General features: G+C 43.2%; 1 protein-coding gene across 1 annotated transcript in view; it reads left to right on the top strand.

Annotated features, from left to right (window-relative positions):
- The window catches only part of LOC135568049 (arf-GAP with SH3 domain, ANK repeat and PH domain-containing protein 1-like), a 60,339-nt gene that overhangs the window by 14,789 nt on the left and 23,239 nt on the right, over window positions 1-22,311 (top strand). Inside the window, exons 12-18 of the mRNA XM_065015073.1 lie at window positions 3,441-3,489; window positions 4,923-5,086; window positions 6,801-6,934; window positions 7,333-7,424; window positions 8,448-8,634; window positions 11,616-11,701; window positions 19,773-19,888. Coding sequence (XP_064871145.1) covers window positions 3,441-3,489; window positions 4,923-5,086; window positions 6,801-6,934; window positions 7,333-7,424; window positions 8,448-8,634; window positions 11,616-11,701; window positions 19,773-19,888 — 828 coding nt within the window. The remainder of the gene's footprint in view (window positions 1-3,440; window positions 3,490-4,922; window positions 5,087-6,800; window positions 6,935-7,332; window positions 7,425-8,447; window positions 8,635-11,615; window positions 11,702-19,772; window positions 19,889-22,311) is intronic.

Here is a 22,311-nt window from a genome sequence, read left to right as displayed (position 1 = left end):
CCTCCATGCTTTCACACAAAACAAAACCCACATTGCATGCTGCGCCGGCGTCAGACTGTTGCTAACTTTGGTTGATGCTGGACAGTATTCACCATGGCTTTTTCAAACCGTGGTAATCAAACACGGGTTTTAATGGTAATAAAAATTTGAAACGGTAATACTAATCGTCAGGAATTTTACTGTGGATAATCGTGAAACTGGTAACCGTTTCATCCCTAGTGGTCACGCGCCTCCAACTCAATCATCAAGTTTGCAGACAACACAACCATAGTAGGCCTGATTACCAACAATGACGAGACTGGGAGAAGGTGAGGGCCCTGGGAGAGTGGTGCCAGGAAAATAACCTCTCACTCAGTCTGCAAAACAAAGAAGCTGACCGTGAAGTTCAGGAAACAGCAGAGGGAGCATGCCCCTATCCACATCGACGGGACCACAGTGGAGAAGGTGGAAAGCTTCAAGTTCCTTGGCATACACATCACTGATGAGGGCCCTGGTGGAGTGGTTTGAATGTTTTTTTTTATTAACAAATCAATACAGGAAGTACATGTGGAACAAGTATAAATAAATAATATACAAAGGACAATTGGTCTAGGGGGTACAACATCACATTACACAGGGACCTTAAGGGAGATACATAGAATAATAAGTGTAACAGCTTATTTGTTAGTAGAGTATTTAATTGTCTTAAGCCTTGGTGGAGTGGTGCCAGGAACATAACCTCTCCCTCTACGTCAACAAAACGAAGGAGCGGAGCGTGGACTTCAGGAAAAAGCAGAGGGAGCATGCCCCTATACACATGCAGTAGAGAATTTGTAAAGCTTCAAGTTCCCCAGTGTACACATCACTGAAAACTGTAATATCTTATGTGTTACTTTTTATTATATATTTTTTAAACTTTTGTTTATATAGTAAATATTTTCTTAACTCTATTTCTTGAACTGCATTGTTGGTTAAGGGCTTGTAAGTAAGCATTTCACTTTAAGGTCTACACCTGTTGAATTCAACACGTGACAAATCAAATTTGATTATCTTAAATGGTCCACCCACACAGATAGTGTGGTGAAGGCGCAACAGTGCCTCTTCAACCTCAGGAGGCTGAAGAAATGTGGCTTGTCCCCTATGACCTTCACAAACAGGCTGTATTACCACCTGGTACGGCAATTGCACCAACCACAGGGATCTCCAGAGGATGGTGCGGTCTGCACAACACATCACCGGGGCATACCGCCTGCCCTCCAGGACACCTACAGCACTAGCCGAAGGCCATAAATATCACCAAGGACATCAACCACCCGCGCAACGCCTGCACCCCGCTTTCATTCAGAAGGCTACGTCAGTACAAGTGCATCAAAGCTGGGACCGAGTGACTGAAAAAACACTTATTTTTCAAGGCCGTCAAACTGTTAAATAGCCATCACTAGCCGGCTACCACCCGGTTACTCAACCCTGCACCTTAGAGGCTGCTGCCCTATACACAGTTGAAGTCGGAGGTTTACATGCACCTTAGTCAAATACATTTCAACTCAGTTTTTCACAATTCCTGACATTTCTTCCTAGTAAAAATTCTTAGGTCAGTTAGGATCACCACTTTATTTTAACAATGTGAAATGTCAGAATAATAGTAGAGAATTATTTATTTCAGCTTTTATTTATTTCATCACATTCCCAGTGGGTCAGAAGTTTACATACACTCAATTAGTATTTGATAGCTTTGCCTTTAAATTGTTTAACTTGGGTCAAATGTTTCGGGTAGCAGTCCACACGTTTCCCACAATAAGTTGGGTGAATTTTGGCCCATTCATCTGACAAAGCTGGTGTAACAGAGTCAGGTTTGTAGGCCTTCTTGCTCGCACACGCTTTTTCAGTTCTGCCCACAACTGTTCTATAGGATTGAGGTCAGGGCTTTGTGATGGCCACTCTAATACCTTGACTTTGTTTTCCTTAAGCCATTTTGCCACAACTTTGGAAGTATGCTTGGGGTCATTGTCCATTTGGAATACCCATTTGCGACCAAGCTTTAACCTCCTGACTGATGTCCTGAGATGTTGCTTCAATATATCCAAACAATTTTCCTCCCTCATGATGCCATCTATTTTGTGAAGTGCACCGGTTCCTCCTGCAACAAAGCACCCCCACAACATGATGCTGCCACTCCCATGCTTCACGGTTGGGATGGTGTTCTTCAGCTTGTAAGCCTCCCCCTTTTTCCTCCAAACATAACGATGGTCATTATGGTCAAACAGTTCTACTTTAGTTTCATCAGACCAGAGGACATTTCTCCAAAAAGTGTCTTCTTCCTTGCTGAGAGGCCTTTCAGGTTATGTCGATGTAGGACTTGTTTTATTGTGGATATAGATATGTTTGTACCGGTTTCCACCAGCATCTTCACAATGTCCTTTGCTGCTGTTCTGGGATTGATTTGCACTTTTCACACCAAAGTACGTTCATCTCTAGGAGACAGAACGCGTGTCCTTCCTGAGCGGTATGATGGCTCCGTGGTCCCATGGTGTTTATACTTGGGTACTATTGTTTGTGCAGATGAATGTACCTTCAGGCATCTGGAAATTGCTCCCAATGATGAACCAGACTTGTGGAGGTCTACATTTTTTCTTCTTCTGAGGTCTTGGCTGATCTCTTTTGATTTTCCCATGATGTCAAGCAAAGAGGCACTGAGTTTGAAGGTAGACCTTGAAATGCATCCACAGGTACACCTCCAATTGACTCAAATGATGTCAATTAGCCTATCAGAAGCTTCTAAAGCCATGACATCATTTTCTGGAATTTTCCAGGCTGTTTAAAGGCACAGTTAACTATGTGTATGTAAACTTCTGACCCACTGGAATTGTGATTAAGTGAAGTAATCTGTCTGTCAACAATTGTTGGAAAAATTACTTGTGTCATGCACAAAGTAGATGTCTTAACCGACTTGCCAAAATGATAGTTTGTTAACAAGAAATTTGTGGTGTGATTGAAAAGCGAGTTTTAAGGACTCTAACCTAAGTGTTTGTAAACTTCCGACTTCATCTGTATGTAGACATGGAGTCACTGGCCACTTATATGATGGAACACTAGTCACTTTAATAATGTTTAGACACTGCTTAACTCATTTCCTATGCATATACCGTTTTCTATTCTACTGTATTTTAGTCAATGCCACTCCGATGTTGCGCATCATAATATATATATATTTATATAATAATATAATATTTATATATATTTCTTAATTCTATTGTTTTACTTTTAGATTTGTGTATTGTTAGATATTACTGTACTTTTTGAGCTAGGAACTTAAGCATTTCACTACACCTGCAATAACTTCTGCTGAATATGTGTATGTGACCAATAAAATGTGATTTGATGAGAGCTCCTTTCCTTTAAATGTGAAACATGTTCTTTGGATGCAGACTTTCTGATTTAACGTATTTTCTCTTGTGTTCTAGATAATCGCACATATCACTTTCTTGCTGATGATGAGCCAGTGTGTGTTGCGTGAGTAACCTTTCTATAGCAGGGACAGGCAACTTTGTTGGGGGTGGGGGCCACAAAAAATCTTAACTCATCGTAAAGGGCCGCTCGCTGGTCTTTAAAAAATAATGATAATTTTTACCCCGTTTTTTTTCTCCCCAATTTCGTGGTATCCAATTGATAGTTGCAGCCTTGTCTCATCGCTGCAGCTCCCGTATGAACTCGGGAGAGGCAAAGGTTGAGAGCCCTGCGTCCTCCGAAACACATCCCAACCAAGCCTCACTGCTTCTTTACACAATATGTTGGAGGAAACACCGTACACCTGGCGACGGTGTCAGTGTGCACTGCGCCTGGCCCGCCACAGAAGTCGCTAGTGGGCGATGGGACAAGGATATCCCTGCCGACAAACCCTCCCCTAACCCGGACGACGCTGGGCCAATTGTGCGCCGCCCCATGGATCTCCCGGTCGTTGCCGGCTGCAACAGAGCCTGGACTCTAACACAGAATCTCTAGTGGCGCAGCTAGCACTGGGATGCAGTGCCTTAGACCACTGCACCACTCAGGAGGCCCAGTTGCTCGCGGGTCTGCTCAAGTTGAGACCCTGACTGAGTATCTTTTTTTGGGAGGGGGGATTGACCTGAGGGCCTTCAAACGAGGTGCAGCGACATGCTGTTTGCCTTTTTTTTTTTTGGGGGGGATTGACCTGGGGGCCTTCAAAGGGTGCAGCGGCATGCTGTTTGCCTTTTTTTTGGGGGGGAATTGACCTGAGGGCCTTCAAACGAGGTGCAGCGGCATGCTGTTTGCCTTTTTTTTGGGGGGGGGGATTGACCTGAGGGCCTTCAAAAGGGGTGCAGCGGCATGCTGTTTGCCCATCCCTGCTCTATAGTGTTCACCTTTTCCAGCCATGAAACAGCATTTGAGTGTTATTGAAAGCAGCATTTATTTACTGTTAGGCTACACGTTGCTACTATATCTGTGTTGAAAACATTTAATCTCCGGTAAGACATTTAACTTGTTTAGTGTAGTCCGTTTGTTACTCCACTCACTACTTGTAGCTGTATAGGCAGTTTGTTTGTGTTGTTGGTATGGCTATCTTAATGTTCCAGTTGGTAGCTAGCTAGCGAGCACTCACTCACTCACGTGGCTGCTAGCACCATCATGAAAAGGTGCATGAGGGAAGCACTACAATATTACGTTTTTTGAAGTAGTGAGAATGCTCGGGAGCAGGCAGTGTTGAAAATTCATCTTTAGACATGTACTTTTCTTGATTGTAGTTTTGTAATGGACCAAAACAAGCAGATGACAAGACAATTGTGTTTGGAAAAGTTTTTTTGCTGTGGGCCTAGGTAACCACAGGTTGTTTTCCTCACAGGCAGGCGGGCCATGACATTCTATCTAATACCGACTGAGACTATGGAATAGACTTTTTTACTTTCCCTTTTCTTTTTATCATGCAGGTGGATCTCAGTGCTGACCAACAGTAAGCAGAAAGCCCTTAACGTGGCTCTGGATGAGCGGAAGTCCAGTGGAGACAACAGTGTTGAGGACCTGACCAGAGCCATTACCGAGGATATCCGCCGCATGCCCGGCAACAACATGTGCTGTGACTGTGGGGCGCCAGGTCAGACCATGCCTACAGTGTGCTTCAGCCGGTTAGGGGTCAATTCTATTTCAAATCAGTCAATTGGGAAAGTAAACTGAAATTACAATTTCTCAAACAGAAGTTTACTTCCTGAATTGAATTGCAATTGAACCCAGCTCTGGTGTGCTGTCAGAGGAAGATTAGATTTGTCAGAGGAATTTGGTTCCCTGCAGTTAGGGCGCAGTGTATTTCTATTTGTTATGGATCCCCATTAGCTGCTGCCAAATCAGCAAAATTAAGGCAGTTTATACAATTTTAAAACATTTCACAACACACTGTGTGCCCTCAGGCCCCTACTCCACCACTACCACATACATACAGTACTAAATCCATGTGTATGTATAGTGCGTATGTTATCGTGTGTGTGTATTCATGTGTCTGTGCTAATGTTTGTGTTGCTTCACAGTCCCCACTGTTCCATAAGGTGTTTTCTTTAAATCAGACTTTCACTTTCCACTTTCAGCCAAGAGAGATTGACATGCATATTATTAATATTACCTCTCTGTTGACATCCAAGGGCCAGCCGTGCTGCCCTTTTCTGAGCCAATTGCAATTTTCCTAAGTCCTTTTTTGTGGCACCTAACTACACGACTGAACAGTAGTCAAGGTGCAACAAAACTTGGGCCTGTAGGACCTGCCTTGTTGATAGTGTTGTTTATAAGGCAGAGCATCGCTTTATTATTATAGACAGACTTCTCCCCATCTTAGGTACTACTGCATCAATATGTTTTGACCATAGCAGTTTAGTCATCTCAACTTGCTCAATTTCCACATTATTTATTACAAGATTTAGTTGAGGTTTAGGGTTTAGTGAGTGTTTTGTTCTAAATACAATGCTTTTAGTTTTAGAAATATTTAGGTCTAACTTATTCCTTGCCACCCACTCTGAAACTAACTGCAGCTCTTTGTTGAGTGTTGGTCATTTCAGTCCCTGTAGTAGCTGACGTGTATAGTGTTGAGTCATCCTCATACATAGAAACTCTGGCTTTGCTCAAAGTTAATGGCATGTCGTTAGTAATAATTGAAAAAAGCAATGGGCCTAAACAGTTACCCTGGGGATTTCCTGATTCTAACTGGATTATATTTGATAGGTTTCCATTCAAATAACACCCTCTGTGTTCTGTTAGACAAGTAACTCTTCATTCACATTATATCAGGGGGTGTAAATCCATAACACAAGTTTTTCCAACAGCAGGCTATGATCAATAATGTCGAAATCTGCACTGAAGTCTAACAAGACATCACCCACAATCATTCTATCATCAATTTCTCTCAGCCAATCATCAGTCATTTGTTTAACTGCTGTGCTTGTTGAGTGTCCTCACGCAACACACACTGGTTCGTCCTGTTCCAGCATGATGGAATTCTTTTGTCAATTTGTGTACTGTAAATTAGCATTGTATCTGGTCAAACACAAGTTTAATAAGGTTGGTAAATGTGCATGGTGCAATGTGCACCTAGCTCTGTTGACCCTGCTTAAGAACTGACTGTTTGGATTGAAAATGTTGGTGTTTCTAAATGTTGCTTCATGGGCCTTTGCACCATGACCAGAAAAATAAACCTTTTAGAAACACTAAAAATGGTTTCTCACAAGTGCTTGCATGCAACTGTCTTCCACAAGGCATAGTTTTGCAAATGACAAACCTTATACTGCCGACATACTATAAACCATGTCCACTATGTCTCTCTTTAGACCCAACCTGGATCTCCACAAACCTGGGCATCCTGACATGTATCGAGTGCTCTGGGATACACCGAGAGATGGGCGTGCACTACTCCCGGATCAAGTCTCTTTCCCTGGACAAGCTGGGTACCTCCGAGCTAATGGTGAGTGCCTCTGAATCTTTAGTTGGACAAAACAACTATGAATGTTAAGAATACCACATGGAGGGTAAGAATAGGTAAATGGTGAATATGAAAAGTACTCTCAGAATAAACGGTTAGAATAGTTCCCCAACGGTGTTCATTACTCTCCTCAATTTGTGATGAGGTAGAATGTAACAATAGGGATTTAAACTCAATTAAATATGCAGCAGACATGGCATTAGTTGCATGATTTGAGGACAAATAAGTTAGTTATTTTTTAAATCTATTCAACAACTCAGTTATTGTCACCAACTGGGTCAGTGTCCTATATACTTCATTGTTTGATGTGAAATCAAATCAAATGTGAAATATTGTGAATGGTTTTTCATAATTCCCCCCCCCCCCTTCTCTTTTTTAAGCTGGCAAAGAACATGGGCAATTCAGGCTTCAATCAGATAGTGGAAGCCAATGTCCTGAGTCCCTCACTGAAACCCACGGCAGAAAGTGACATGTGAGTGATGAGCAGGGCTGGAATTACTCCCCAGTCCTCAAACTGCAGCCAATCACCTACAGCTGTATGATTCCCTAGAACTGCTCAGCTTGCTATGGGAATTTAGAGATGGCTATATCAAAGTTAAGCCTAATCGTATTCCTCCGAACTCCTTTAAAAGATAACTCGTGGAACATTTTATACATTACATTTTTATAAATACATTACGTTTTGGAGCATGCATTGAGATTTAATAGTGTGCTGTGTTGAAAAGCTCACTGCCGAAAATATATTCTAATTGTATTTTGATATTTACTATTTCAAACTATGAGAAAATAATTAAGATGTAACAGTGTGTTGTGATAACACAAAAATGGTTGACATGTCTGTGAACCCCTTATTAGTAAGGTCCTGTCTAGTGGTTACGGTGTGTAAGAAAAGCATAACTACAACCGTGTTATATGTGGACATGCGCCATACGCACAATCCATTTCCATTAAGCACAATCCACTCCCACCCCCCCCGACCCTGCTTGTCTTAACATTATTGGCAAAATTATGAGTCACACTGATGTTCAGTTCATGTTTGCATTAGTGAATGTACCCATGAACTGAAAATGTCATTCTTTTAGTGCTTTTAAGAAATTGTAGTTTCAACAGGGGCTCCCGAGTGGCACAGCGGTCTAAGGCACTGCATCTCAGTGCCAGAGGCTTCACTAGAGACCCTGGTTCGATTCCAGGCTGTATCACAACCGGCCGTGATTAGCAATCCCATAGGGCGGCGCACAATTGGCCCAGCGTCGTTAGGGTTTGGCCGGGGTAGGCCGTCATTGTAAATAAGAATTTGTTCTTAACTGACTTGCCTAGTTAAATTAAATATAAAAACAGATTTACTGTTTGTCTTAGATGTTGATCATAGTAGCCTCCAATTTACTTCTCATTGAAATGTATAAAAGGCTGTTTTTTACTCTTCATATGGCTCTGATTTCCCAATTGCAATACCCATCTGTATCGTGTAATGAGTGCGTCCTCTCTGTATCATTAGGATGGTGCGTAAGGACTTCATCCTGTGTAAGTACATGGAGTGTCAGTTTGCCCAGCACAGCAGCAGTTCCTTTTCCACTTTGAGAAGGAATTTACAGGAGGCAGTGTGCAGCCGAGACATCTTCAGCCTGCTCCAGCTCTATGCCGTGAGACTGGACCTCAGCCAACCTCTGGCCAACCCGGTGCAGGTACACCCAATGACTAATCCAAACTCTAACCTCATAAACTTAGTACCTAACACTGACCTCATCCAGCCTTTAGCCAGCCCTGTGTAGGTGCATACTGTAAGTATACTTACACAATGACTAACCATCACCCTAGACAAAACCTTACTCCATACCCCTGTGCATGTAGACCCAGGCCCTGTCCAGAAACAACCCCTAAACCATAGACACCTGTGGAGTTCTGAAAGTATTTGATAGGTTTACATATATTGTATCAGCATATCGATTGCGCAACCAGGGCGGGAAAAACCTTGGATCATTGTTATTCTAACTTCCGCAACGCATATAAGGCCCTGCCCCGCCCTTCTTTCGGAAAAGCTGACCATGACTCCATTTTGCTGATCCCTGCTTACAGACAGAAACTAAAACAAGAAGCTCCCACGCTGAGGTCTGTCCAACGCTGGTCCGACCAAGCTGATTCCACACTCCAAGACTGCTTCGTATTGCGTCAGATAACAACATTGACGAATACGCTGATTCGGTGTGCGAGTTCATTAGAACGTGCGTTGAAGATGTCGTTCCCATAGCAACGATTAAAACATTCCCTAACTAGAAACCGTGGATTGATGGCAGCATTCGCGTGAAACTGAAAGCGCGAACCACTGCTTTTAATCAGGGCAAGGTGACTGGTAATATGACCGAATACAAACAATGCAGCTATTCCCTCCGCAAGGCTATCAAACAAGCTAAGCGTCAGTATAGAGACAAAGTAGAATCTCAATTCAACGGCTCAGACACAAGAGGTATGTGGCAGGGTCTACAGTCAATCACGGACTACAAGAAGAAAACCAGCCCAGTCACGGACCAGGATGTCTTGCTCCCAGGCAGACTAAATAACTTTTCTGGCCGCTTTGAGGACAATACAGTGCCACTGACACGGCCTGCAACGAAAACATGCGGACTCTCCTTCACTGCAGCCAAGGTGAGTAAAACATTTAAACGTGTTAACCCTCGCAAGGCTGCAGGCCCAGACGGCATCCCCAGCCGCGCCCTCAGAGCATGCGCAGAGCAGCTGGCCGGTGTGTTTACGGACATATTCAATCAATCCCTATACCAGTCTGCTGTTCCCACATGCTTCAAGAGGGCCACCATTGTTCCTGTTCCCAAGAAAGCTAAGGTAACTGAGCTAAACGACTACCGCCCCGTAGCACTCACTTCCGTCATCATGAAGTGCTTTGAGAGACTAGTCAAGGACCATATCACCTCCACCCTACCTGACACCCTAGACCCACTCCAATTTGCTTACCGCCCAAATAGGTCCACAGACGATGCAATCTCAACCACACTGCACACTGCCCTAACCCATCTGGACAAGAGGAATACCTATGTGAGAATGCTGTTCATCAACTACAGCTCGGCATTCAACACCATAGTACCCTCCAAGCTCGTCATCAAGCTTGAGACCCTGGGTCTCGACCCCGCCCTGTGCAACTGGGTACTGGACTTCCTGATGGGCCGCCCCCAGGTGGTGAGGGTAGGCAACAACATCTCCACCCCGCTGATCCTCAACACTGGGGCCCCACAAGGGTGCGTTCTGAGCCCTCTCCTGTACTCCCTGTTCACTCACGACTGCGTGGCCACGCACGCCTCCAACTCAATCATCAAGTTTGCGGACGACACAACAGTGGTAGGCTTGATTACCAACAACGACGAGACGGCCTACAGGGAGGAGGTGAGGGCCCTCTGAGTGTGGTGTCAGGAAAATAACCTCAACAAATCTAAGGAGATGATTGTGGACTTCAGGAAACATCAGAGGGAACACCCCCCTATCCACATCGATGGAACAGTAGTGGAGAGGGTAGTAAGTTTTAAGTTCCTCGGCATACACATCACAGACAAACTGAATTGGTCCACTCACACAGACCGCATCGTGAAGAAGGCGCAGCAGCGCCTCTTCAACCTCAGGAGGCTGAAGAAATTTGGCTTGTCACCAAAAGCACTCACAAACTTCTACAGATGCACAATCGAGAGCATCCTGGCGGGCTGTATCACCGCCTGGTACGGCAACTGCTCCGCTCACAACCGTAAGGCTCTCCAGAGGGTAGTGAGGTCTGCACAACGCATCACCGGGGGCAAACTACCTGCCCTCCAGGACACCTACACTACCCGATGTTACAGGAAGGCCATAAAGATCATCAAGGACAACAACCACCCGAGCCACTGCCTGTTCACCCCGCTATCATCCAGAAGGCGAGGTCAGTACAGGTGCATCAAAGCTGGGACCGAGAGACTGAAAAACAGCTTCTATCTCAAGGCCATCAGACTGTTAAACAGCCACCACTAACATTGAGTGGCTGCTGCCAACACACTGACTCAACTCCAGCCACTTTAATAATGGGAATTGATGAGAAATGATGTAAATTATATCACTAGCCACTTTAAACAATGCTACCGAATATAATGTTTACATACCCTACATTATTCATCTCATATGTATACGTATATACTGTACTCTATATCATCTACTGCATCCTTATGTAATACATGTATCACTAGCCACTTTAACTATGCCACTTTGTTTACATACTCATCTTATATGTATATACTGTACTCGATACCATCTACTGTATCTTGCCTATGCTGCTCTGTACCATCACTCATTCATATATCTTTATGTACATATTCTTTATCCCCTTACACTGTGTATAAGACAGTAGTTTTGGAATTGTTAGTTAGATTACTTGTTGGTTATTACTGCATTGTCGGAACTAGAAGCACAAGCATTTCGCTACACTAACATTAACATCTGCTAACCATGTGTATGTGACAAATAAAATTTGATTTGATATATGGTGATCGCTACACCCTGTCCTCTGATGGGCTAGGTGGAATATTAGCCAAATTGCTTACGCCTATTCTTCCCTCTGTCGAGGGGATAGGGATTGGTTCTGGACAGGGCGCCAGACTCTTAACATAACCATAACTCAACCCTCCCATGTTTGTAGGAGAAAGGGGAAACTGCACTCCACCTGGCTGTCCTGCTGGCTGATAGGACCTCGCTTCACATTGTGGACTTTCTTGTTCACAACTGGTAAGTAATTTTAGGCAGCATTAATAGAGATTTTTTATTTCAAGGGACAGTCAAGAAAGCTGTAATGCATGAAAAAATTAACTGAAGAATGCCATTAGTAATGTCCCTATATTCCTATAGCTCAAAGGGACAATCCCATCCAATGGTGCTCTTGCCCTTTGTTAATTCTGAACTGTTAACTGTGTTCTGAACTCTTGCATGATGTTTGTTGTGGCTTTAAAGAGATTCTCTGGTACTTTTGTATACTTTGTAAACAGTAGTTCTGAAAGTAGCACCCACGAGCCAAAGGTGGCCTGCACTGAAGTCTAACAAGACAGCTCCAACAATCATTTTATCATCAATTTCTCTCAGCCAACCATTAGTCATTTGTGTAAGTGCTGTGCTTGTTGAGTGTCCTTCCCTATAAGTGTGCTGAAAGTCTGTTGTCAATTTGTTAACTGTGTAATAGCAGTGTATCTGGTCAAATACCATTTTTTTCAGAAGTTTACTAAGGCTAATTGGTTGGCTATTTGAGCCAGTAAAGGTGGCTTTACTATTCTTGGATAGCCAAATGACTTTAGCTTTCCTCCAGGCCTGAGGGCGCACACTTTCTAGTAGGCTTACATTAAAAATGTGGCAATATTGTCTGCTATTATCCTCAGTAATTTTCCATCCAGATTGTCAGACCCCGGTGGCTGGTCATTGATGATAGACAACCATAATTTTTTTTACCTATTCCACGCGGATTTTACGGAATTCAAAAGTATAATTCTTGTCTTTCATAATTTTGTCAGATATACTTGGATGTGTAGTGTCAGCGTTTGTTGCCAAGTGGAATAATCAATTTCATAAAAGTGTCAAGTGCAGTGTCTGGTTGCTCTTCATTACACACCACAGACCAGCAAATGTTCTTTACATCATCAACATGTGAATCGCTACAAAACTTATTGTATGTCCTCTTATACATTATATTAGACCCAGTCTTTGGAACTTTGGTTTTCCTAGATATGGCTACTATATTGTGATCACTATCCTATGGATTTGGGTGCTGCTTTAAAGGAGATTTCTGCAGCATTAGTAAAGATGTGATCAATACATGTTAATGATTTCATTCCTGTGCTGTTTGTAACTACCCTGGTAGGTTGAGTGACAACCTGAACCATGTTGCAGCCGCTGGTTATTGTTTGAAGTTTTTTCTTGAGTGGACAGCTTGATGAGAGCCAGTCAATATTTAAATCACCCTGAAAATATTATTCTCCGCTGATTACACATGCATTTCACACACATTATTCATATACTGACTGTTAGCACTTGGTGGTCTATAGCAGCTTCCCACAATAATGAGCTTAAGGTGAGGCAGATGAACCTGTAGTCATATTATGATCATATTATTATATTATATATATATTATATATATATTATATATATATATTATATTATATTATAATATGGTCATATTCTCACGTCACCCCGCTCCTCCGCTCTCTCCACTGGCTTCCAGTTGAAGCTCGCATCCGCTACAAGACCATGGTGCTTGCCTACGGAGCTGTGAGGGGAACGGCACCTCAGTACCTCCAGGCTCTGATCAGGCCCTACACCCAAACAAGGGCACTGCGTTCATCCACCTCTGGCCTGCTCGCCTCCCTACCACTGAGGAAGTACAGTTCCCGCGCAGCCCAGTCAAAACTGTTCGCTGCTCTGGCCCCCCAATGGTGGAACAAACTCCCTCACGACGCCAGGACAGCGGAGTCAATCACCACCTTCCGGAGACACCTGAAACCCCACCTCTTTCAGGAATACATAGGATAGGATAAAGTAATCCTTCTCACCCCCCCCTTAAAAGATTTAGATGCACTATTGTAAAGTGGCTGTTCCACTGGATGTCTTAAGGTGAACGCACCAATTTGTAAGTCGCTCTGGATAAGAGCGTCTGCTAAATGACTTAAATGTAAATGTAAATGTAAATATTACTTCAACAATATTTCACATGCTTTACAGGAATGTGGTTGTGAATATAGACCGCAACATCGCCCCCGTTGGCATTTCCGTCTTTTCGGTAGATGTTATAACCATGTATTTCTACCACTGTATCATCAAAGGTATTATCTAAGTGAGTTTCAGAAATGGTCAGAATATGAATGTCATCTGTTACAAGTAAGTTATGGACTTCATGGACCTTGTTTATCAGGCTGCATATGTTAATATGAGCTATTTCTGTTGCACTTTTCTGGGTTGCTTGATTGTTTTTAAGGCTTTACTGGGAAGCTTATCAGAAGTAGACTTGCTCATGTTACTTATATTGGAGCTGATAGTGCAGGGTGAGCTGCACACAGTGGTCTTCCTACTAGGGCACACCGCCTCAGTGCAACCCGTATATCTCTGGTTCATACGCTCATGATTACTGCATACAATAGCTGTAGGATTAAAATAGGTATTCAGGGCAATTAGAGGAACATAAATTAAGTTACTTGCATTATGTCTGGCAAAGCCACTAGGATAATTTACATTTGATGCAGCATTATGACGACTCATTGTCACAATGGTAGGGATTAACTGAGCTGGTCATTGATAAGTCATTGTTTCAACGCTGCCTTGAAATGCGTGGACAGAGTCCAGGAGCCAAGATGATTAGGATGGACTCCATCATTCCTGTAGAGCAGTGGTTCCCAAACTTTTTATAGTCCCGTACCCCTTCAAACATTCAACCTCCAGCTGCATACCCCCTCTACCACCAGGGTCAGCGCACTCATATGTTGTGTTTTGCCATCATTGTAAGCCTGCCACACACACACAATATGATACATTTATTTAACATAAGAATGAGAGTTTTTGTCACAACCCGACTTGTGGGAAGTGACAGAGCTCTTATAGGACCAGGGCACAAATAATATAATAATAACAATATCAATAATTTTGCTCTTTTATTTAACCATCTTACATATAAAACCTTATTTGTTCATCGAAAATTGTGAATATCTCACCACAGGTTAATGAGAAGGGTGTGGTTGAAAGTATGCTCATTACTCTGCAATGTTGGGTTGTATTGGCGAGAGTCTCAGTCGTATCATTTTCCACACTCAGTCTGTGCCTGTATTTAGTTTTCATGCTTGTGAGGGCCGAGAATCCACTCTCACACAGGTACGTGGTTGCAAAGGGCATCAGTGTCTTAACAGCGCGATTTGCCAAGGCAGGATACTCTGAGCGTAGCCCAATCCAGATATCTGTCAGTGGCTTCTGATTTAAATTCAATTCACAGAACCGCTTGTTGCATTTTCGATGAGGCTCTCTTGTTCAGATATCGGTAGGTGGACTAGAGGCAGGGCATGAAAGGGATAACGAATCCAGTTGTTTGTGTCATCCATTTTCTGGAAAGTACCTGCGTAATTGCACACCCAACTCACTCGGGTGCTTCGCTATATCACATTTGACATTGTCCGTAAGATTGAGTTCATTTTCAGACACAAAATCATACAATGATGGAAAGACCTGTGTGCTGTCCTTGTTAATGCAGACAGAGTAGAGCTCTAACTTCTTAATCATAGCCTAAATTTTGTCCCGCACATTGAATAAATATAGTTGCGGAGAGTCCCTGTAATCCTAGATTCAGTTCATTCAGGTGAGAAAAAACATCAACCAGATAGGCCAGTCGTGTAAGAAACTCATCATCATGCAAGTGGTCAGACAAATGAAAATTATGGTCAGTAAAGAGAACTTTAAGCTCGTCTCTCAATTCCCCCCAAAATGTGTCAATACTTTGCCCCTTGATAACTAGCGCACTTCTGTATGTTGTAAAAGCGTTACATGGTCGCTGCCCATATCATTGTAAAATACAGAAAATACACGAGAGTTTAGGGGCCTTGGTTTAACAAAGTTAACCATTTTCACTGTAGTGTCCAAAACGTCTTTCAAGCTGTCAGGCATTCCCAGCAAGAGCCTCTCGGTGGATTCTGTAGTGTACCCAAGTGTCGTCGGGAGCAACTGCTTGCACGCGCGTTACCACTCCACTATGTCTCCCTGTCATGGCTTTTGCGCCATCAGTACATCTTGACCACCAAAGTCCATTTGATGTCACAAAGATGTCCAGTACTTCATTTAAAAAAATCCAAATCAAATTGTATTTGTCACATACACATGGTTATCAGATGTTAATGCGAGTGTAGCGAAATGCTTGTGCTTCTAGTTCCGACAATGCAGTAATAACCAACGACTAATCTAACTAACAATTCCAAAACTACTACCTTATACACACAAGTGTAAAGGGATAAAGAATATGTACATAAAGATATATGAATGAGTGATGGTACAGAGCGGCATAGGCAAGATGCAGTAGATGGTATCGAGTACAGTATATACATATGAGATGAGTATGTAAACAAAGTGGCATAGTTTAAAGTGGCTAGTGATACATGTATTACATAAAGATGCAGTAGATGATATAGAGTACAGTATATACGTATACATATGAGATAAATAATGTAGGGTATGTAAACATTATATTAAGTAGCATTGTTTAAAGTGGCTAGTGACATATTTTACATCAATTCCCATTATTAAAGTGGCTGGCGTTGAGTCAGTGTGTTGGCAGCAGCCACTCAATGTTAGTGGTGGCTGTTTAACTGTCTGATGGCCTTGAGATAGAAGCTGTTTTTCAGTCTCTCGGTCCCAGCTTTGATGCACCTGTACTGACCTCGCCTTCTGGATGATAGCGGGGTGAACAGGCAGTGGCTCGGGTGGTTGTTGTCCTTGATGATCTTTATGGCCTTCCTGTAACATCGGGTGGTGTAGGTGTCCTGGAGGGCAGGTAGTTTGCCCCCGGTGATGCGTTGTGCAGACCTCACTACCCTCTGGAGAGCCTTACGGTTGAGGGCAGAGCAGTTGCCATACCAGGCGGTGATACAGCCCGCCAGGATGCTCTCGATTGTGCATCTGTAGAAGTTTGTGTGCTTTTGGTGACAAGCCGGATTTCTTCAGCCTCCTGAGGTTGAAGAGGCGCTGCTGCGCCTTCTTCACGATGCGGTCTGTGTGAGTGGACCAATTCAGTTTGTCTGTGATGTGTATGCCGATGAACTTAAAACTTGCTACCCTCTCCACTACTGTTCCATCGATGTGGATAGGGGGGTGTTCCCTCTGCTGTTTCCTGAAGTCCACAATCATCTCCTTAGTTTTGTTGACGTTGAGTGTGAGGTTATTTTCCTGACACCACACTCCGAGGGCCCTCACCTCCTCCCTGTAGGCCGTCTCGTCGTTGTTGGTAATCAAGCCTACCACCGTTGTGTCGTCCGCAAACTTGATGATTGAGTTGGAGGTGTTCGTGGCCACGCAGTCGTGGATGAAAAGGGAGTACAGGAGAGGGGTCAGAACGCACCCTTGTGGGGCCCCAGTGTTGAGGATCAGCGGGGTGGAGATGTTGTTGCCTACCCTCACCACCTGGGGGCGGCCCGTCAGGAAGTCCAGTACCCAGTTGCACAGGGCGGGGTCGAGACCCAGGGTCTCAAGCTTGATGACGAGTTTGGAGGGTACTATGGTGTTAAATGCTGAGCTGTAGTCGATGAACAGCATTCTCACATAGGTATTCCTCTTGTCCAGATGGGTTAGGGCAGTGTGCAGTGTGGTTGAGATTGCATCGTCTGTGGACCTATTTGGGCGGTAAGCAAATTGGAGTGGGTCTATGGTGTCAGGTAGGGTGGAGGTGATATGGTCCTTGACTAGTCTCTCAAAGCACTTCATGATGACGGAAGTGAGTGCTACGGGGCGGTAGTCGTTTAGCTCAGTTACCTTAGCTTTTTTGGGAACAGGAACAATGGTGGCCCTCTTGAAGCATGTGGGAACAGCAGACTGGGATAGGGATTGATTGAATATGTCCGTAAACACACCGGCCAGCTGGTCTGCGCATGCTCTGAGGGCGCGGCTGGGGATGCCGTCTGGGCCTGCAGCCTTGCGAGGGTTAACACGTTTAAATGTTTTACTCAACTCTGCTGCAGTGAAGGAGAGTCCACATGTTTTGGTTGCGGGCCGTGTCAGTGGCACTGTATTGTCCTCAAAGCGGACAAAAAAATATTATTTATTTAGTCTGCCTGGGAGCAAGACATCCTGGTCCGTGACTGGGCTGGTTTTCTTTTTGTAATCCGTGATTGACTGTAGACCCTGCCACATACCTCTTGTGTCTGAGCCGTTGAATTGCGATCCTCTCCTGTTGTCCTGGTTTCCAGAAGAAGAAGTCTTCCTTAATTGACCCCCCATAAACGTGCCAGGCCCACCACGTCTGACTCATCCAGCTGTAACGCATAGAATTCACTGGCTTGTATGCGAAGCAGTAATTGTTTCAAAACATCTCCTGCCATGTCACTGATGTGTCGTGAAACAGTGTTGTTTGATGAAGGCATTGTCTGTGTTGTTTTTTTGGCCTTTTCCCCTAGCATTGTCCCAGCCATAACCGTGGTAACAGGAATAATTAAGTCCTCCACAATAGTATGGGGATTGCCTATCCTAGCAATTCGGTAGCTCACCATATAAGACGCTTCTAGCCCCTTCTTATTAATGGTATCTGTTGCTTTTATAAATGTCTTGCTACTTGAAAGTCATCTTAATTCTTGCTGAAAAAACTCCTGTGGCTTATTTTTCAAATTGGCATGTTTTGTTTCTAAATGTCTGTGCAAGAGTGAAGGTTTAATCAAGTTGTGAGATAGTACTTTTGCACATATAACTGTGGCTAAGGAAAGGCACTACTCCCAATATAAGTGAACCCCAAATCAATGTATTTCTCATCATATTAGCGCCTCTTCGATGTTCCAATGTCCCTGTCTGTTGTTCGGTGCTTTCCGGTGTAAGGGGGCAGTAGCGCTTCGGCTGCATCAGATTCACAACTGTCAGTGTCCATGCTAGCTGGGCTAACAACAAATGTAGAATTACTGATGCCAGCTTTGGATATGCTTGTGGAAGCAGAACAACTTGTGCGTGTACCTCTGGTAGAGTTCCTGCTGTAGAGTACCTTCTGTTTCCATCATAAAAGTGATTCCATCAGAGCTACAGTACAGTTAGCCAAATGTGTAATACCAGTAGCCTGCTGAATCTTTCACACCCTCGGCCCAACGATGGTACTGGACTTGAAATGACTGGCTGTTTTTTGGAGTCTTTAATTGCTCAAGTCAGTTCTTTGAAATACATTTTCAGATGTTCCAAGCTAGCCCTTCTGATGTCGTTTTGACCCCACGTGAACTACGACCAGCGTCAGCTCCCGGCATCTCAAATCAAATAAGAATGTATTGGTCACATACATGGTTTGCAGACGTTATTGCGAGTGTAGCTAAATGCTTGTGTTTCTAGTTCCAACAGTGCAGCAATATCTAACATTTAATCTAACAATTCCACAACAACTACCTAATACAAACAAATCTAAGTAAAGGAATGGAATAAGAATATATACACTCTTAAATATATGGATGAGCAATGACCGAGCAGCATAGGATAGATGCAAAAGATGGTATAAAATACAGTATATACCTATGAGATGAGTAGAGCAACATATGGGCAGTACCAAAACAAGTGATCTAATGATTGTCTCTTCGCAGCTAAATCTGCAGAGATGGGTTGTTTGTATCCCCATATACAGTATATAACATTATATTGGTTGCAAGGAGTAAAAGTCAGTTGGCATTTAGAGGTCTGAGCATAGCTGAGCATTTAGAGGTCGAGACAACAGGTGAGATGGAGAGGGGGAGGGAGAGGGAGTGAGTGGGTCAAAAACAGCAGGTTTGGGACCAGGTATCACATCCGGTGAACAGGTCAGGGTTCCCTAGCCGCAGGCAGAACAAGAGTCATCAGGTCAGGTAGCCAGGTAGGCATTGGCTCAGGGCGAGCGAGAGCGAAAAACTTAAGTTCACACAGGACACCAGATTAGATTTACTGCATGTCTTCTAAGTTATGGGACCATGTCAAGGATGTTAGCCAAACATGCAGAGTAGATAGTTGTTATTCATCATGGATTTGTCAGACAGTGGCTCCTGTGTTATTCTTAGTCAGTCTAACATGTCAAAGGTTTATATCCCAGTATATTGTATGAGTATAACCGTGTTGTGTTTTGATTTTGTTACAGCAACAATCTGGATGTCCAGACTGCCAGGGGAAACAGTGCGTTGCATTACTGTTGTCTGCACAACAGAACAGAGTGTCTTAAACTGCTTCTCCGAGCCAAGGCCAACATACATAACAGTGAGTGCTATGAATAGTCCCTTGCACCCTAGTGGTCTGCTCCTGAGATCAGAAATGCCTTCTCTGTTCAATGTCTATCCATGTTCCATCCATGCTGTTCTGTGTGAGGCATAATTAACTTTGACTGTAGTCAATGTCATGCATTGATGTCAATGGGACTAAGTGATTTTTAATTATTTTTTTTACTGTGAATTAATCTTCTCTTAATTGATCTTCTTTTTAAAAAGCCTAAAGGTTTTTATTTAACATTTTAAGGTCTCTTTTAGATGAGCCCTGTCTAACACAATACACATCAAAATACAATATACACTGCGAGAGCATTGCAAAATACATAAATACATCTATATTATTCAATTATTGTACCCACACTGTTCGTGCACGCCCACGAGCGTCTGCGTTGCCAAGAGCTAAAATAGAAGTCAGTTCTATTTGTGTCGCATTTCGCGCTGCAAGTCCCACCACTCCAATCTCCTCATTGGTTATACCCACGTGGGTGACTGAAAGACGAACGAGGTCGGTGGCGGTAGTGAACCTAATTTATGAAAGTTGCCAATCGCAATATAAAGTCCAGAGAAGAAAAGGCCTGGAAGGAGGAGAGATGACTAGAAGCGATTCGGTTGACCGTTTTATGTGTGGATTAATTGTTGGAGTAGAGGACCTTGTCCATTTCAGGTAAAATAACAACTCAATGTTTATATCCCAGGACAAATTAGCTAGCAACAGCAAGCTATCTAAATAGGACAAATTAGCTAGCAAGTGCAAGCTAGCTAGCTAAATTGCCATAAATGTATGTTTTTCAACCTGTCCCCAAATTAGTGTAATTGGTTCAGAGTTTGTTTTGATATTTTAACCTGTGTGTCATGATCACGTTTGATGTGGGGGGACACAATAAATTTATGCACGATAGCGCACGACTGATTTGGGTTCCGTGTCACTCTGTAGACACCAACCTTTTGGTAAAGAATACAGTGAAGAGTAATAAAACTGTCTCTTGTGATAAAACGAAGGGCGCTATGAAAAAGTGCAGCCAAGGGTTTAAGAGTAGAGGCAGCTGCACTTTGATAAATAATATCACCATAATCAAGAACAGGGAGAAAGGTTGACTGCACAATCTGCTTCCTGCTGACTAGAGAGAGACCAGATCTGTTTCTATAAAAAAAAGAAGGCCCACGTTAAATCTTAGTTTATTAACAAGCTCAGTCGTATGTTTTAAAAAAAACAATAAATACCAAGGTATTTGTATGCAACAACTTGTTTGATTATTTAACCATCCGATGAGTAAAGAGAAGGCAATTGAGACAATCTTACTAGAACTTGAAAACAACATGTATTTTGCCCGTATTAAGTATGAGTTTTAAATCAGTAAGGACTTCCTGCACAACTGCAAAATCGGACTGTAGTCTTGTCACAGCCAGGTCAGCAGATGGGGCAATTGCATACATAATAGTATCAGCCACATTTAGATGATCTATTTCTTTTTACAGATTGACCAATAACATTGATATAAATAGTGAAAAGAACCGTTTCTAGCATCGAACCCTGCGGAACACCTTTTTGTGCTTCAAGAAATTCTGACTTAACCTCATCGTATACTTCCGGGTTGGAGCGAGCCGGTCGCATCCGCGCTTCGGTCTGCAGGTTGTATAACTTTTTCATTACATTTCATTACATTTCATTATAGTACAACGGTCTGATTTGTCTAATCTTAGCAATTTCTTCTTAGCTAGCTACATAGTCGTCGTTGTATCAAAGATAATTGCGTTATTATCGTATTTCGTCGTCCTCCTATCTGCCTAGCAGCTAGCCAGCTAGCATACGTTCACCGGCTACCGTAGCACTGTAGTAACTATCACACTCAACTGAACGACTTGATTAGTGTAGTATTAGCTAGCTACATAGTTGTCTTTGCTGTCTTCGTATCCAAGATAATTGTGTAGTTTAGAGTGTGTAGTCTTAGAGTGATTATCTTAATTCACCGAGGTTAGCTAGCCAGCTATTTTGTCGTCCTTAACGTAGGAGACACTCCTAGCTAGCCAATAGCCAGCCAACGTCTACTGAATAGAACTTTCGCATTCCGGTCGCATTCCGCTTCGCTCCACAGGTAGTATCACATTTTCATTTCATTTCATTACAGTCCCAACGGTGTGATTTGTTTGATCGTAGCTAGCTACATAGCTAGCTACATAGCCGTCTTTGTTTCAAGTAGTCTAGAGCGATTTTCTAGATTAGCTAGCCAGCTATTGTCGTTCTCCTAACGCAACGTAACGTAACCAACACTGCTAGCTAGCCAGCTAGCTCCCGAAAAGCAGCATTGTAGAAACTTCACACTCACCCGTACGACTTGATTAGGGTAGTGTCAACAACGCAGCTAGCCTACCCCAGCAGTACTGTATCATTTTAATCATTTTAGTCAATTAGATTCT

Source organism: Oncorhynchus nerka, unplaced genomic scaffold, assembly GCF_034236695.1.
Source record: "Oncorhynchus nerka isolate Pitt River unplaced genomic scaffold, Oner_Uvic_2.0 unplaced_scaffold_1726, whole genome shotgun sequence".
NCBI lineage: Eukaryota > Metazoa > Chordata > Actinopteri > Salmoniformes > Salmonidae > Oncorhynchus > Oncorhynchus nerka.
This window is presented reverse-complemented; position numbering and strand designations above follow the sequence as displayed.